General features: G+C 38.9%; 1 protein-coding gene across 5 annotated transcripts in view; it reads left to right on the top strand.

The window, feature by feature from the left end:
* Positions 1 to 17,442, top strand: part of RGPD4 (RANBP2 like and GRIP domain containing 4) — a 31,642-nt gene extending 14,200 nt beyond the window's left edge. For 2 of the 5 annotated variants that reach the window (XM_084301039.1, XM_084301043.1), the window contains 11 exons: positions 253 to 4,762; positions 5,234 to 5,311; positions 9,006 to 9,176; positions 10,044 to 10,148; positions 10,752 to 10,828; positions 11,693 to 12,281; positions 12,728 to 12,826; positions 12,965 to 13,110; positions 14,692 to 14,965; positions 15,109 to 15,434; positions 16,831 to 17,442. In XM_084301039.1, the coding sequence (XP_084157165.1) occupies positions 253 to 4,762; positions 5,234 to 5,311; positions 9,006 to 9,176; positions 10,044 to 10,148; positions 10,752 to 10,828; positions 11,693 to 12,281; positions 12,728 to 12,826; positions 12,965 to 13,110; positions 14,692 to 14,965; positions 15,109 to 15,434; positions 16,831 to 17,136 (6,681 nt within the window). In that variant the 3' untranslated portion in view covers positions 17,137 to 17,442. The remainder of the gene's footprint in view (positions 1 to 252; positions 4,763 to 5,233; positions 5,312 to 9,005; positions 9,177 to 10,043; positions 10,149 to 10,751; positions 10,829 to 11,692; positions 12,282 to 12,727; positions 12,827 to 12,964; positions 13,111 to 14,691; positions 14,966 to 15,108; positions 15,435 to 16,830) is intronic. The other 3 variants (XM_084301040.1, XM_084301041.1, XM_084301042.1) reach the window with 3 other exon arrangements.
* The last annotated feature ends 2 nt before the right edge of the window (positions 17,443 to 17,444 follow it).

Genomic DNA, 17,444 nt, shown 5'->3' with positions numbered 1-17,444 from the left:
ATCAAAAAAAATCAAGCCTCAAAAACACCAAAGAGCCCGTTCATCTTTTGCTCCTCTTTAGTGCTTATTTTCAGATGCCATTCAAGATCTAAAATAATCAATTTAAGGTAAGCTCGTAAGTTTAAGTCTAAACTAATTTTAAAATGTGCACTGTTCTTAAGAGTGCATGTCTATGTGGGCTCTAGCATAGTAATACCTTGTTCTCTGTCGTCATAACAAAAAAAAGGTGATTGTCACCTGCTATTTCTTTAGGCACCTGTCTATGGCATGAACAGACTTGCACCTCAGCAACATCTATATGCTTATCAACAACCAATTCATACACCACCTCTGCAAAACACCTCTGCGTGTGTGTTTCCCCAAGACCTATATGGCACATCTTTACGTTTTGACGCTCCTGGGATCATTTCTCCTCGTGGAGCTGGTGATTACTACAATTACAGTGTTCCACAGGCAAGCACAAATCCACAGCTCCCCGGACCTGGCTATTTCACAAAGCCTTCAGTTGCACCAGCAACTTTAAAACCTGCCGAATCAAAACCGATAGAATTTCCAAAATCTAAATTTGGACAGCCCGGAACAGCAGAAGGGTCAAAACCACGTCTGCCAACACCAGCACAGTCAAGTCAACCAACAACTTTTAAATTCAACACTAACTTCAAGTCTAATGATGGAGACTTTACCTTTTCTTCTCCTCAAGCTGCTGCACAGCCTGCTAATGCAGGATTTAACAGCAGTGAAAGCCTTTTAGGTCTTCTGACATCTGATAAACCTTCACAAGATGATAGATATGCCGAGCAAAAAGCAGTTAACCCCACAGCTAGTCAAAGAAACTCATTCAATTTTGGCAATAAACATATTTCAGGCATCCCTTTTACAGAAGGCATGGCACAGAATGCACATAAAAACTTAGCTTTTGAGAAGAGTGAAATGTTTAATTTCCAAGAACAAAACAAGTCTTTATTTATGACTCCAACTTCTGATTTGGCCAATAGAAGTCATGAAACGGAGGGAGGAAGCACCCTCGGAGATGATAATGATGATGGTCCTCATTTTGATCCTGTGGTGCCCCTCCCTGACAAGATTGAAGTGAAGACAGGAGAAGAAGATGAAGAAGAATTTTTCTGCAACAGAGCCAAACTGTTTCGTTTTGATGCAGAATCTAAGGAATGGAAAGAAAGGGGTATTGGAAATGTGAAAATACTGAAGCATAAAGTTTCTGGCAAATTCCGTCTCTTAATGAGACGGGACCAAGTACTGAAAATCTGTGCAAATCACTACATAAATACTGATATGAAGTTAACTCCAAATGCTGGATCAGATAGGTCATTTGTATGGCACGCTTTGGATTATGCAGATGAGTTGCCAAAACCAGAGCAGCTTGCAATTCGGTTTAAAACACCAGAGGAAGCAATGCTTTTCAAAAACAAGTTTGAGGAGGCTCAGAACATTTTAAGAACCTTAGGATCAAATGTTGACACACCTGTGACTCAGAGTAGTGGGACTGCAAAAGAAATGACAAGTCAGGATATCAAGAAATCTAACGGATCGACCTCAGGGACCCTGAATTCTGTATTTCAATTCCCAAAAGATGGAGTGACCAGTGAATCTGGTAACAAAGTCAGTCTTCCTGACTTGTCATTCAAAAAGGAAGCTCAGCAAACCTTTTCTTCTGCTGGATTTGGACAGTCACCCTTGAAGAAGGCTCAATGGGAATGTAAGGTATGTTTAGTTCCAAATGACACAACTGCAAAGAATTGTGTATCGTGCCAAAGCCCAAATGCAGATACGTGGCAAACACATGGCACCCCATCAACTGAATCTACTCCAAATTTCAAAGCCAGTGGTAACACTGCGCAGGACAAATTTGGTTCTGCCTTTGCTAAAAAAGAAGGTAAGTGGGACAGCAGCATGCGTTCAGTGAGAAATGAACCTGTTGCCTCCCAGAATCCAAGCAAAATGAATACAGAAGTATCTTCTCAAATTTCTTTTAAATTTGAGTTAGATGCTCCAAAGACTACTCAAAATGACTTAGGAACTGCTTTTTCTAAAAAAGAAGGTCATTTTGGACTAGGCCTACAGAGCACTCCCATTGAAGCCAATGATGAAAACTCTCATTCTGGCCAGAATCCTAAATCACAAAGTCAACCAAACGTGCCTGTGCCTCCTGTTCAGGCACTTCCAGCTCCCAGCCTCAGTTCTGGTGCTGATGCAACTAAGCCACAGAAGAATACGTTTGCTGAGCTTTTTGCTAAAAAGGAAGGCCAGTGGGATTGTAATACTTGTCTTGTAAGGAATGAAGGTTCTTCACCAGCCTGTGTAGCTTGTCAAACACCAAATCCATCTGCTAAGTCTGTTAGTGATGCTTCATCAGCATCTACTTCTGATTTGAAAAGTAAACTATCTGAACCTGCCAAAGGACAAATAGGAACAGGTTTTAAGTGTGATTTCTTAGGAAAGGGCTTTAAGTTTGGTCATGCTGAGCAAGGCAAGACACCAGCATTTACGTTTCAAATTCCTGCTGATTCTGAAGCAAAGTCTGCAAAGGAAGGATTTAACTTTTCAATGTCAGTGCCATCAAGTGGATTTAAATTTGGCATACAGGAACCTAGCAAAAATGCCACTAAGAAAGATGATCCATCCAAAGAGTGTGCAGCTGGCTTCTTAACAAATGTTGATGAAAAAGACAAAAAGGAACTGCCTTCAGATAGTGGAATTTCCCTCCAATCTCAAGAAACTGCAAGCAAGGAGAAAGTTGAGTTTGTTTTTGGCCAAAATAGCAGCACTTTTGCAGAGCTTGCAAAAAGTACTGCTGGGGAAGGCTTTCAATTTGGCAAAAAGGACCCTAACTTCAAAGGCTTCTCAGGTGCAGGTGAAAAGCTGTTTTCTTCGCAGCTTTCTAAAACGGATCACAAAGCCAGCACCTCTGCTGATCTTGGTGAGAAAGATGATGATGTGTATAAGACTGAGGATAGCGATGATATCCATTTTGATCCTATAGTTCAGATGCCTGAAAAAGTAGAACCGTTCACAGGAGAGGAAGATGAGAAAGTGCTATACTCACAAAGAGTGAAGCTGTTCAGGTTTGATGCAGAAACAAGCCAGTGGAAAGAACGTGGGGTGGGCAACCTGAAGATTCTTAAAAACGAGGTTAATGGCAAAGTAAGAATATTAATGCGACGTGAGCAAGTACTGAAGGTGTGTGCAAATCACTGGATAACAACAACAATGAACTTGAAACAGCTCTCTGGCTCTGACAAAGCATGGATGTGGATGGCCAGCGACTTCTCTGATGGTGATGCGAAGCTGGAACAGCTGGCAGCAAAATTCAAAACACCAGAGCAGGCTGAGGAATTCAAACAGAAGTTTGAAGAATGTCAGAGGCTACTACTAGATATACCACTACAGACACCCCACAAACTTGTCGATACAGGTAGGACAGCTCAACTTATACAGAAAGCAGAAGAAATGAAGAGTGGCTTAAAGGATCTCAAAACATTTCTGACAGATGACAAAACTAAACTGACAGAGGAGGAAAATGTCAACTCTGCTTCTGTCAGCAGTACTTCCGATTTGGTTGTAAAGCCCCAAGCTGAAAGTACCGGGCCTGCTCTGGAATGGGACAACTGCGATTTGCGTGAGGAAACATTGGATGACAGCGTAAGCAGCTCCGTGTATGCATCACCTCTTGCAAGTAGCCCTGTACGGAAAAATCTATTTAGATTTGGGGAGTCTACTACAGGCTTTAATTTCAGCTTTAAATCTGCCTTGAGCCCATCCAAATCTCCTTCCAAGCAGAACCAGAGTAGAACGTCTGTAGGCACAGATGAAGATTCTGATGTTACTCAAGACGAGGAGAGAGATGGGCAGTACTTTGAGCCTGTGGTACCTCTGCCTGACCTCGTGGAGGTGACCAGTGGTGAGGAAAACGAGCAAGTTGTCTTCAGTCACAGAGCTAAACTCTACAGATATGACAAAGACACTAATCAGTGGAAAGAGAGAGGTATTGGGGAGATCAAGATACTGCAGAACTATGACGACAAACAAGTGCGTATAGTAATGAGAAGAGACCAGGTACTAAAACTCTGTGCCAATCACAGAATAACACCAGATATGAATATGCAACAAATGAAAGGAACTGATAGAGTGTGGGTGTGGACCGCGTGTGACTTTGCAGATGGAGAACGGAAAGTTGAGCTTCTAGCTGTGCGATTCAAACAGCAAGATGTGGCAGACTCTTTCAAGCAGATTTTTGATGAGGCAAAGAATGCCCAGGAGAAAGGAACACTGATAATACCCATTTCCTCTCGTGCCAATACACCAAAAGAATCTCCGTGTGGTAAAAATGCTGTAGCTGTACTGGAAGAAACTACTAAAGAAAGAACCGACCTCAGCCATGGCGATGATACTTCCGATACAACTGTAGAGGCCTCAGAGGTGTCGAGCACATCTGAAACGCCAACAAAAGCAGTGGTTTCTCCTCCGAAGTTTGTATTTGGATCTGAATCTGTCAAAAGCATTTTCAGTAATGAAAAGTCAAAGACGTTCACATTTGGAAATACTTCGGCAACTGGTTCTCTCTTTGGGTTCAGCTTTACTCCTCCAAGAAAAGGCGAAAGCAGTATTCCAGCATCGCAAAAGGAAGCAGCTGGACCAAGAAGCTCCAGTGCACTGCAGAAGCCTCGAGACGGCAAGGCAGACAACTTGGCTACTTCAGCACATGATGGGCCTGCCAACTTCTCATTTAGAATTCTGGAAAAAGGTGAGTATCCTTTGAACTAATATTTTTTTTTTTCAGCTATGCAACTTATTAAGCAGTTATCTCCTAATGCTACTCACACAACTTTTTTGTCCCAATAATACACCTCTCTTTCTTTCCAGCATACTTTCTCTCCCCTTCTTTTGAGGAGGGGGCAGTGAGGGAGGGGTTGTGATGGGTTAGCTTCCTACCATTCCAAGACTGTTTAACCAGATGATAGTATATAATTTGCATTCTAGTCTCAGACTTACGAAGACAAACTGTTTCTTAACTAAAGTATAATAAAGTGTGGTGGCAGAGATGTTAGCCGTGGTTTATTCAGGTGAGTAGGGTAAGCTAGTATAGCATTAAACATGAATTTTCCTACTGTGACACGTAGCTAGTACAGAATGCTTCCAAAGCTTAGATAAGTGTTCCCCTCTCCCCCTTTATAAGTACAGTTAAACACTTATATCCAAACAATTTATTTTTTAGGATTTAATTTTAGCCTTTTTAAATCTAATCCAATGGCCTTTTGGACAAGCACACCTTCCTTGCAACCTGACGGTAAAGGTATTTACATGCTGCACTAAATGTGTGATAAAAACACTTTAGCAGGCATGGACAGTAACCCAACTGTAGCACAGCAGTTGGCTTAGTAATCCTTACAATTAGCATGCATGCTGGAAGAGAGTACTTAAAATTCTGTGTCTGACTACTTCATTTGTCAGGTAAGAGAATGCCTTTGATGTGTGAGCACGATGGATGGTCCTTTTCATGCTTTTGGCATGTTTGTTTGTCTTACTTTTCCAGGGTGTTCAGAAACCTGCCTTGCACTTCTTCACAGTTTTACGGAACACACACATATCACATCTATAAAATTCTCTTTTACTAAAGGAATTATGTTCTCTTTTTGTTATTTTTAAAGTGTGATTCTCTTCCTACCTGAGGTCTTCCATTTCAGTGAAATATGCTTGCAGATTTCTAGACATGTTAACCAGTAAAACTTTAAATATATTCAAGCTCTGTGCTGGAAATGCTTAATTCATTTTCCTTATTATCAGTGTTAACTTCTGCAATCTTAAAAACAAGGCGTAGGCAGAGATGAGAGAGCCAAATTTAGCTACTGTTTACATGCACGTGCTTCATGTATAATATGAAGTCCACCTTAGTTAGCCAAACAGCTTTTGCTGATGTAACCACCTTGTTTACATCCAGAACCCTTAACCAAAATTACACCTTACAGCTTGATTGTGTCATCATAAGATGTTAAAAACAGTACTTCTTGTAAGTTATGCTTGCTGGAAGCATACTCAAGCTAATGCAGCTATGCAAGGGCAGTTTAATTTGTATTTCCATTGGGAGAAGGGAAGGTGTTTTTAAAGAATTGAAATAAAAAATCATATGCTTTTCTGGTACTTCAGACAGTTAATTTCTGCTTTCCTGATAACTAGGATAGGGTTATATTACCTTCAGTGTAGCTTTTGGTTTTGTTTTGAGCTCTGACTGGCTTAATAGCAAATGACTTCAAGAAGTCCTGTCTGAATTAGTTTTTCACGTCTACATAAATATAATTTGAGAGCTTCTCACGGGGAACATCTTCCCAGGGAATGGTTTCTGAGTTTTGCTAGGGCAAGGTTCAAAAGAAATTGAACCTCATAAGTCATTTTCCATTGAGGTGCAAAACAACTATTTTTTTCTTTTCTTCAGCTCTTTTCATGAGCTTTTCTCAAGTATTTTAACAATTTTAATTCATAGTTACATCAATTGCATGTGTTAAGTTTTAAACTTCAGTGTTTTTATATTTAGCAGATACTGGTATGTTTGGGGGGGATAAAACAAAATTATTGTGACTAGCTGGATATTTATGTCTACATGATCTTTATATCCAAGCTGAAATAAAAGCAAAAATATAATACATCAGTGAAACTGCTTCCAGCTGTTGCGCGTGGTATTGCTCTTTATTCTGTTGCTTCCATATGCTAACAATTGTGTGGATTTTTTTCTCTGAGTAGGAAGTGGTATTGTCCCAAAATCAACAGCCTTTTAAGAATATACTGTACACGTGCATGGCACTGTTTTCATTGCAGCCTGTGAAGATACATTTAATCTGTTTACAGCATTTTTAAATAAGCAAAGTTAACTTGTGGAGAGGCTGAGTAGAAACTGATTTAAGTGATCCCATGAACATCTCACTCATTCTTCATATTCTGAAGTCAAATGCATGTTGTAATCCTTTCTGTTGCTGAAGTGTTTTGTCACTTCAAGTGGATGCTTGAATTGCTGGGATCTTAATCAGTGTTTGATCAGTGTGTGAAGAACTTTACCTGGGTATTGATCTGAACTGACTTCTTGGCATTTGTTTTATTCAGTTTTTATATTTACTCAACCAAAGTGAGGCACTTGCTTAACTAATCTGAATGAATAAAGCATGGGCTAGCAGGCAGCATATGTGCCTACCTTAGTAACACAGTACTTGATAATACCACTAACCCTTAAATTGGCTAGGGCTAGTGAGTTGTTTTTTTTTTTTGTTGTTGTTGTTGTTGTTGTTGTTGTTTTTTTGCATGAGGTTTGGAGAAAATATGAAATCATATGTAACTTAATCGTGATAGGAACCTAGAAATTTGTTGCTCAAAAATTTTATCCTGCTGCATTTACCTTATACAGGCTCAGAAGAGCTATCGAGATCTAAAAAAATGACCTAAAAGGATGCCTTTATAAGCCTGCTGGCTATGGGTTTGAGCTACTCTCTTTGCTATATTAGGAACCTGAAGTGATTTACTCCCTTTGATTAGAAATTAATCAGCTGGGACAAATGTGAAGCACACAACACTGCAAAAGCACTTATAATTGAACTGGGGCTTAGAACTTCGAAATGCTGCTTTTATTTTAGTACTACTTAGATTCCTTTATTCTGCTGGAAGATACAAATGGGAAAGCTACTTTTAAAAGCAGCTTTATTTTAATATGTCAGTTGTGCCAGAGTATCAAGGGGCATGTCTATGAACACTAAATTTATCATCTCTCCATGTCATCTTTTGCAGAAATTAATGTCAAAATGCTTGAGCAGGAAAATCAGTATTCCTCAGGAACTGATTAGTTCCTAGCTGAAGCTTTAGGTTCCAGTTTGACTATGTTGTGCCACAAAGCTGGCAAATACTTTCTTATGAAAAGGACAGTGAGCTTTTGAGAGCCCACTTTAAATTCTGCTGAACATCTTAATGCAGACCTCTACTGCAGTATGTTACCATGTTATCAAGTGGGCTAACGTACTAAAGCAATCAAATAATTCTTGGAAACAGATAATATATGGATATTGATGTGCTTATGGGGTAGTTCTTCTTAATAGTTAACCAATGTGTTTCTCTCAAACCTTTACGTAGTAATTTACCCCTCTAAACAAAAACAAGTGAAAGGAACTCCACATGTGACCCTTAAACTGATACATCCTTCCTCTTTGCTTCCATTCTATTATGCATAAAGATGTGAGATTACTAGCTTTAACCTTTGATTAGCAGTGTTTATTCAGCAAAAGTGGAATAGGCAACTTGATGTTGGAGAGCAGAAGAAGCTGTATAATAAAATCGGCGGTAGTGTTTGTCCTTGCTGGAAAGCTAGTTAAACTTCAGGCTGATAGCAGTATTTTGTTATTCCAGTAACATGAAGCTATAAGATTACTCTTAAAACACTAAAAGTTTCAGTAGCAGCTGCTGTCGTAATAAGTTGAGATTAGTTAGTAAAAAGCTCAAATTTCTCGTAAGTAATTTGACGTAAGTTCTGCTCAGTTGCTATTTAATATTTTCTGGAACTTCAAACACTTAAAGCAATTCAATAGTAGTTGCTGTAGATGGCTTTACATTTTCTTTCTCAGTCCTGCATTTTTCCTCTCTCTCTGTGAATGACACCTATATGGCTCTTTTTCTACCATCTTATTTTGTTTGATGTAAGGACATAAATAATCCTTGTAACATTATAAAAATGCAGGTTTGTTCCTGATCTGAGGCTTGAATTTCAAAGGCAATAAAACAGGTTGTAGTTTGGCATGTAGTTTAGAAATTCTTAAGTTGTAGCATGCTTTGTCCTAGCATTCTGTAACTTTAACTGTTGTTTCCTGTGGATGAATAAAAACATGTAGGATCTGAATATGTTTCTAACCACCTAAGAATTAATTCAGCTCTGTAATAATGGCAGTGTCGGACTAATAATGTTGCTGTCTGTTCTAAAATAATTTAGTTTTAATGCTTTGTTCATTTTCTGTACAAAGCTGAGGAGAAGAAGACAGTGCCAGAAGATGATCTTCCATCTGATGAGGTTATAATTGTTTACGAGTTAACACCTACGCCTGAGCAGAGAGCTCTCGCTGGCTTTCTTAAACTACCTTCAACATTCTTCTGCTATAAGAATAAGCCTGGATATGTGAGTGAGGAGGATGATGGTAAGGAGTGTCAAAATTGATTTTTGTATTGCCTTTTTGTCAGGAAAGCGTATAATACTATTAGAACCAATAGACACTCTAATACTGGTTTGGAACAATGGGCAGTAATGTTTGTGTTATCGTCATTTGTGCCAAAGATGTACACTTGGGTCTTCAAGACAGAACAAGGGAGGGCCAGGAATGACAAAAAGGAATTTGCATTGGGGCTATATGGGTGCTCACGCTCATTGCTAATGTAGTCGGTTAGGTAGGACTAAATATTCGAGCAAGAGGCGTATCTATAAGTATTTTTAGAGTCGAGTGTGAGGCAGCCTTTATCAAAAATGAAAGTGCTCAGGTTCCCTAAATGGTGGACTGGCTTCTCTTTATTCTAAACTAAATTCTTAATAGAGAAACTGAATATTTTACATAAACTCTCATTGTATTTTACATCAACTCTCATTGTAAACTCCTCTTAATTTACTTAGTAGCAATTTGTTAAATTGCAGTTCTGAAGCGTTTCACTCAACAGGAAATAGGAGATGATGAGCAGCCTCCCACAAAGATCCAGGCTTGCTAGATTTTATACAAAAGCTTTTCCATCTCCCTTCCCAATTCTGTTTAGTGGTACTCTTAATAAAATGAACAAGAAATAGATTTTCTGAAAGCATGAAACCTATACCAGACATCTAGACTGAAAAAGAACCAAGTGCACCAAAGCACTCACTTGCAAAATAGGAAGTGAAGGCTTACTTGCTGGTGAGTAAAACTTAATAAACATTAGCAGAAGTTATGTGTGCTCGCTAGGCTTGTGAGTCTGAAGGGCTTAACAGACTTCTCTGTACTTGGAGGATATTTGAGAACTTATATTTGTTTCCTATACTTAAGATGAAGACTATGAAACAGCTGTTAAAAAACTTAATGGAAGACTCTATCCAGAAGGGAAAAGGAAATCACAAGGTCCTGCAAAAGATACGTCTGAAAAGACAACAGGTAACTTTTTTATACTGAGATTTAAGCTCTAAATCTGGAGAACACCAGGGCTCTGAGGTTAATTTGATTTTTCCTGAGATAGTTTTAGGAATACTTGCACTGGAATCAGAAAAGCTGCAGCTTAAAATGCATCTTTAACCACAGTATGTTGAATTGTTAGCAGTTAGTAGTACCTGAATGAAAAGAAAAAAGACTTAGGCCCATTTTTAGAGGGCCTCTAAGCAAGAACATCAAACTGTCTTCTTACCTGGAAACTTCTGTCTTTATTCTGAATACAGACAGCTGAGCTTTGCAAGATGCCTTTGAAAGACCAAAAGAAAAAACAAACAGAAAAAAAAACCTTGTCTGCAGCTGTAAATGCTCATTAATTCTGCAGACTTAAATTATAAGCATGTGAATTAATACTGTTCAATAAGGAAAAAAGTACTTGGTCTCAGTAGTAATAATACAAGTGTAGAAGACATAATGCTGCTGTTTGAAAAGTTCTTGAAGTCTTACTTTACGTTGTCCTGTGTATCACGATGTTATTTGATAACATAGTTGCCCCAAATTCTCTCAGTAGTTAGCTGCCTTACCAGCTCTCTTCTACTAATTTTTTTGCAGGAGACATCACAGGCAAAACTGAGTTGAAAACCAAAGGAGAATGTGTTACTGCTCAGGAAAAGAAAACAACTCCTGATGTATGAACTAAGTCTTCATAGAACTTTTTGTCATTGAATTTGTAGAAGTATTTTCACACTCGTGAGACTTGACACTTTTCCCTTTGTGAGGAAGAAAACCATATATTGGGGGAAAAGTTATTTGACTCCTCTGACTGTGCCTCAAGTCTTTGACACAGAAACTGAGGTTCAGACCTGAAGTTTGTCAGGGAGAGAAAGGAGGTGCAGCTGTTTTCCTAATATAAACAGCCTTGGCTAGAAATATCCCTGTGAATATGTATGCGGGAATTAATTGATTTCAAAGAAATTGTGTCTTTGCGGAAGCATTCTGCTTCAAAGGTAGTTGGGTCTCTTGTAAAGTTAGTGTCCAATGTGTAGTAAGCCTCAGAAAAAAGAATTAATAAAACTGTCAGAAAGCTTCCAACAACAATTTTTTTCCCTAGCTGTTTACAACTCTTACTTTTTTTTTTATGCAAATCGAGGTGGCCATCTTTAATTTCATCTCGTGTGGGCCCCTGATTTCTAGTTGTTTCCAGAATGAACCCACCTTAATTTCAGGAGAACTTGTTGCCACCTATGTTGTCTGTAGGAGGCATAGTTGCATAGATGCACAGCTTGTTTCTGTCCAGAGTTTCCTGAAAATATTGGCTGAAAGGAGTAATGAGCAGTTCTGAAGCATTAGAAGCACTGTAGCAAAGTGGGAGTCAGAACTTAATATGGTGCCAATTTCATGGTACCTTCAGTATTGCTGTTGTAGTTTAAGAAACTGATAGCACTGTGGGGGGGGGAGGAGTTCTTTGTTATGACTGTCATTATTGTCCTGAGTTAAAGTGGTTTGAATATTAGGTTCCTTCTTGCTTATTTGCTTATTGCTTTACTCTTTAGTCAGCTTCTCAGGATGATGAAGTTACCAGTTCTACCAATTTAGTCCCTGCCATTAAAGAAGTCCCAGCCATTAAAGAAGTCGCAGCTCCATCAGCTGTCCCAGCCATTAAAGAAGTCGCAGCTCCATCAGCTGTCCCTGCCATTAAAGAAGTCCCAGCTCCATCAGCTGTCCCTGCCATTAAAGAAGTCGCAGCTCCATCAGCTGTCCCTGCCATTAAAGAAGTCCCGGCTCCATCAGCTGTCCCTGCCATTAAAGAAGTCCCGGCTCCATCAGCTGTCCCTGCCATTAAAGAAGTCCCGGCTCCATCAGCTGTCCCTGCCATTAAAGAAGTCCCGGCTCCATCAGCTGTCCCGGCTCCATCAGCTGTCCCGGCTCCATCAGCTGTCCCGGCTCCATCAGCTGTCCCGGCTCCATCAGCTGTCCCGGCTCCATCAGCTGTCCCGGCTCCATCAGCTGTCCCGGCTCCATCAGCTGTCCCGGCTCCATCAGCTGTCCCGGCTCCATCAGCTGATGTGAAGCCTGTAAACCTGACAAATAAAAAAGAAAGTGAATCAGCTTCTTCAGTGTCATCGCAAGGTAAAGTCAATGGTAGGTATAATGTGGTTTTTTTTGTTTTTTTTTTTTTTTTAGGAGCTTAAGTGTGCTTTTCTGTAGAACAGTTCGTCTAATCTAGCTGTTGCATTGGACAGATGTAGTAGCAATATTGAATTTGAAGCATGAGTACTAATCTAGTGAAAACACGAGGGGGACTGCAAGTATCTCAGTGTTTCAAATTCTGATATGGTCAGATAAGACTGCTACAGAGCAATGCTGTTGGTTTATTATTAACTGCTATGTGACTACTTATCAAAGTGATAAATCAAAGCAAGTACTTATCAAACTGAACATAACTCAGACTTAATATCTCTTAATTTATGGGAAGGGAAGAGTATTGTAGAGAGTTCTTCCAGTTTATTCTTGTTGACTACATGACATGATAAATCTTTTCCCTAAAGAATTAGAAAAGCATTTGACTTTCCCATCTTGTTTGATAGAAGGCAAAATCATCTCACTTGGATTCAACAGTACCTCAGAATTGTCATTTGCAGATCTGGCTTCCAGAAGCTCTGGAGACTTTGCTTTTGGGTCAAAAGGTGAGTTAAGCCTCTGAGACGGATACTGAACAGGACTTCTGCTTCATACAGAATACCTTTGTGTACCAAGCTTCTGCATATTGTCAAATTACTGTACTTCTCAGCAAAACGTTTAAAGTGCATGTCTCTTAACTGTAGATAAAGATTTCAAATGGGCAAATACTGGAGCAACCGTATTTGGAGCACAGACACCCAGAAAAGGAGATGAAGATGAAGGTGATAGCGGTGATGAAGTCGTACATAATGATGATATCCACTTTGAGCCTATTGTTTCCTTACCAGAGGTAAAGAAACTTCCAGAATATAAAAGAACATTAAGATAAGCATATCTGCTAAAAAAAGGAAATGTATAAAAATGCTTTACTTGACTACTTATGCTTCCTATCTGTTGTGCTTTGGTCCTTTTTTTGTCTGCTGCCTGTGTAGAATCTCGTGCTGTTCTAAATCCTGGTACAACTTCTGCTGGGGGAAGGTATCAGTTGCATCAGTTAATGATACAAAATTTCAGGGTATTATATCTTCACTCAGTGTAGATCATGAAAATTTGTACAAGTAACTTCTAAAAAGTAAAATTGTTTCATTACACCATATTTGAAAAACAAGGTGTGTTGGGAGGGACTTGAACAATTGTCACTGCTAATGCAACTCAGTTAGGATTTTCTACTGATGACTTGTAGTTTCAGTTCTCTGAAAGCCACCCAATTTGAAATTTTTGCTCTAAGATAGGTGAGAGACTTCTAGAATCACTGAACATTAAAGGTGTGGCACAATTAACTGCACAAGGCTATGGAAACGATTATTTTTAATTTGAAAAGAAATAGTTTTTCAAGAAGTAGAGCCTTAAACTTCATTAAAGCTTAACTTTAGGTAGTCTTCTGTAACTTTCTGAGGCTTGATGCAGTTCCTTGTTTCTGGATTTAGTATTTAGCCTTAGTGCGTATAACAAGGTGAAAAAAGTTTGAGATGGTTATAGCCTGTCTTTCTGTAAATAATAAAATTTAATTACAGATCAATGTAATTATTAAAGAACACTACCACAGCACAAATAAACAATATGTAGTATCCTTTAATTTGAACAGCTAATCTGATTACAAACTACAATGTGCTTTCCTTCTTTCTTAAAAAAATAAATAAATAAAAATATTGTGTGCGTTTCCTCATCCGTTTGTCATATTAGGACTCCTGTGGTTTTCTTTCTTGCCTTACTTGTTTTGTTTCGTGTCTCCTTCAGTGTCACTTCTCCCTTCAGAAAAGTTTGTTTGTCACTTATTTCTCCAGTTCTCTCAAGTCTTCCATATCTTTGGAAGATGCCTTAACTAAAGGGTGTTAGAGACCAGTAATACGCGTATGTAAAGTAACAAGGAGCTACAGCTGTCAGCCCTCAATTTACTATTCACAGTTGATATTTATTCTGTTCAGATGCAAATGTTAAGTTCTTTAACAATCTTGAAAAGGTAATGCCCAGAATGCCAGTAGTACTGTATTCTCACTTCAGTGTGCACATCATTCGGCACATACGAAATTTTCTGGGGGAACATGCCAGAACACTCAATAGCTTTTGTAAAAAAGAAAAATGCACACAAAAAATAAAGCCTCATGCAGCATGAGGAAGTAGTGTTGCAGTGCTAGAATTCATTTCAAACACTGGGGCTCATTGGGCTCCTAAATTCTGAAAAGCTTGGGCGTTTCATTTATGTCCATGATGAATATCTGTAGAGCTGTCGGCACAAAACCATTCAAGAAAGGAAAACATGAAAAAATTTCCCATTGTAATATGTCAGAACCATGATAAGTGTGTAATATGTAATTCTGTTGGTGACAGCAGTTCTGGGAAATCATAGGTACTCTACTGTGCTGTGTTCTAGGTGGAAGTAAAATCAGGAGAAGAAGATGAAGTAATTCTTTTCAAAGAGCGAGCCAAACTGTACAGGTGGGACAGAGATGCTACTCAGTGGAAGGAGCGTGGTGTTGGAGAGATAAAGATCCTATTTAATACTCTGAAGACATCTTACAGAGTCTTAATGAGAAGGGAACAAGTTCTTAAAGTGTGTGCAAACCATGTAATCACCAATGAAATGAATTTAGTACCTTCAGATACATCAAACAATGCTTTAATTTGGACAGCCACAGATTATGCAGGTGGGTTGTTTTGGTGTTTTTTCACTTTTTTAAAATATCTTTGTGTGGCTTTTTTTCTGAGGAGACTATACCAAACAAAAGCTACTTGTATCTGACTATTCTGAATTAGAGCTAAAGAAACCTGTTCTTGGATTTGTTTTCAGATGGGGAGCTAAAAGTAGAACGACTTGCAGTCAAGTTTAAAGATCCACAAATAGCTGCTAATTTCAAGAATGTATTTGAAAGCTGCCAAAGAAGCATTTCCAATTTGAAGAACAGACTGCCAGAAGGACTGTCCAAGGACACCAATCCCGTTGTTTATTTTGAAGTTTCTGCTGATGACAAACCTTTAGGACGTGTAACCATGGAGTTGTTTTCAAATATTGTCCCTCGAACAGCTGAAAATTTCAGGGCCCTGTGCACAGGAGAGAAAGGATTTGGATTCAAGAACACCAAATTTCACAGAATAGTTACTGACTTTGTGTGTCAGGTAAGCATAACGTGAAGACTTTTTGAGGGAACGAAACCCATCTGGTCTAACAGTGCCACTACAAAAATCACAGGATAGCACTTGCTCAGTGGCAGCGTGAATCTAGAGTCCAAGATACTCTTACTTGTCCTTTCTCTACAAGGAGACAAGCAATGGTGTAAGCAGCACATGCTGCCCTAAGCTGAATGCTCTTTAACTGTTTGCCAGCTGCCTGATGCTGTTAGTGCTGCCATTTTAGTGTAGAAGAAATAATGGAGATAGAGATTTCTTCTTCCCACAGACAAGGGGCCTGTTGCTGAACAGAAGCAGTAAGTAAAGCTTCCCAAAACGAACATTCAGAGCCATCTCTTTCCACAGAGAGGAGCTACCATATTGCTCACCTGCTAAGAACACTTACTTTCCACCTTTTGATGAACACTTGATATTTCAGATGACCTGCACTGCAAAATCAATATTCCATATATTTTAAATGCTCCAATTTCAGTCTAAAAGGTCTTCTATCTCTTGTATCATGCAGTGGCTTTGTCCTAAAAATACTCAGAGTTCTCAATATCCTCCTGCATTGCTTGTGAATCCCGATGTAGGCAACATTGCTGCTAAACCTTCGCGTGCATTTAGTAGCACTAGCAAGTTCTTCATAATTTCTGAAGGCTTAGGAGATTGGTATCTGCTCACGTATACCTTCCCTTCGTTCCTAAAAGTCTTCCAAATATTCAGTATGAGGTATAATGACTTAAAACAGGTAAGATAAACTGAATTCCTTACATGCTACAGTAATGCTTTTGCATAATGCTACATCCCTCAAGGCAGGGCACAATCGTTTCCAAATTCAGAAATGGATAGCAATATACAAATGGCTTGTCATCAGAGTAAAAAACTCTCCAGTCTTGACTGGGTATTAAGTGAATCTGAAGTATGACTATCATTGTTCTTTTCTTTAAACTTTCTGCACAGAAGCTGGAAAGTTCTGATCAGTGGTAACATGACCTTTTCTGGGTGGTCAGTTTCGTGCCTGCAGGGACTAAGTGAGAATAGAGATAATCGTGGTTGCCAGTTGTAAGGGCCGAGTGAAGCAGGAAACAGAAAGTGGGAATGACCAGCTTAGAGTAGTTTCCATGTGGAACAAAGATAAAATGCTGTGCTCAGGATAAATGAGGAACATTCCAGTAATGCTTTGTTACCATGAGCAAATCTGCTGAAGGTGGAAAGCCTTATATCCAAGTAAATATAGTACTTGTGATAACTAAGAATGAGGTTTTACCTGTGTTTTTTGAACAAAAACTCTATTTTGGAAAGAATGTAACTGTGCTATTGGTCGATGTTCTTGAACATCATGATGTTCGTGATGATCTTGTTCTTTGGGACTTGAAAGTAAACGCTGTGCCTTTTTTTTAAGGGAGGTGATATAACTAACCATGATGGAACAGGTGGACGGTCAATTTATGGAGATGCATTTGAAGATGAGAACTTTGAAGTGAAGCACACGGGTCCTGGATTGCTGTCAATGGCAAATAGGGGTCGGGATACAAATAACTCTCAGTTCTTCATAACACTCAAAAAAGTAGAAGCCTTGGACTGTAAACATGTGGTGTTTGGTTTTGTGAAAGATGGAATGGATGTTGTGAAAAAGATCGAATCCTTTGGTTCTCCCAAAGGGTTAGTAAGTGGAAGAGTTGTCATTACAGACTGTGGGCAAATATAGAATTCTGGCTTTTGAGTATACAGATGTTCTAGCAGTATAAATCAGTATTTAGATGTTATTGATTAATTATTTCAACTTCTTTAAAAAGGACACTTCTGATGTATAAATGTAAAATTGCAGCTTATGGTTGTTTTTTATGTGTTCTAATTGATTTTTTTTGCATGTTAAATAAGTTCAGACACTGGCATATTTCGGGTGTATTTGTGTTATGACATATTTGTATTGAATGTCAAATTTTAAAAATTAAATCTTAGTCTTGTTAAAATAACTATTGTTTTCACTTTGGCTTGCTGAAGAGCAATTTGCAT

The sequence above is a fragment of the Netta rufina genome (genome assembly GCF_964035555.1).
Source record: "Netta rufina genome assembly, chromosome: 1".
Classification (NCBI taxonomy): Eukaryota; Metazoa; Chordata; class Aves; order Anseriformes; family Anatidae; genus Netta; species Netta rufina.
Note: the sequence above shows the minus strand (reverse complement) of the source record. Positions and strands in the feature narration are given on the sequence as shown.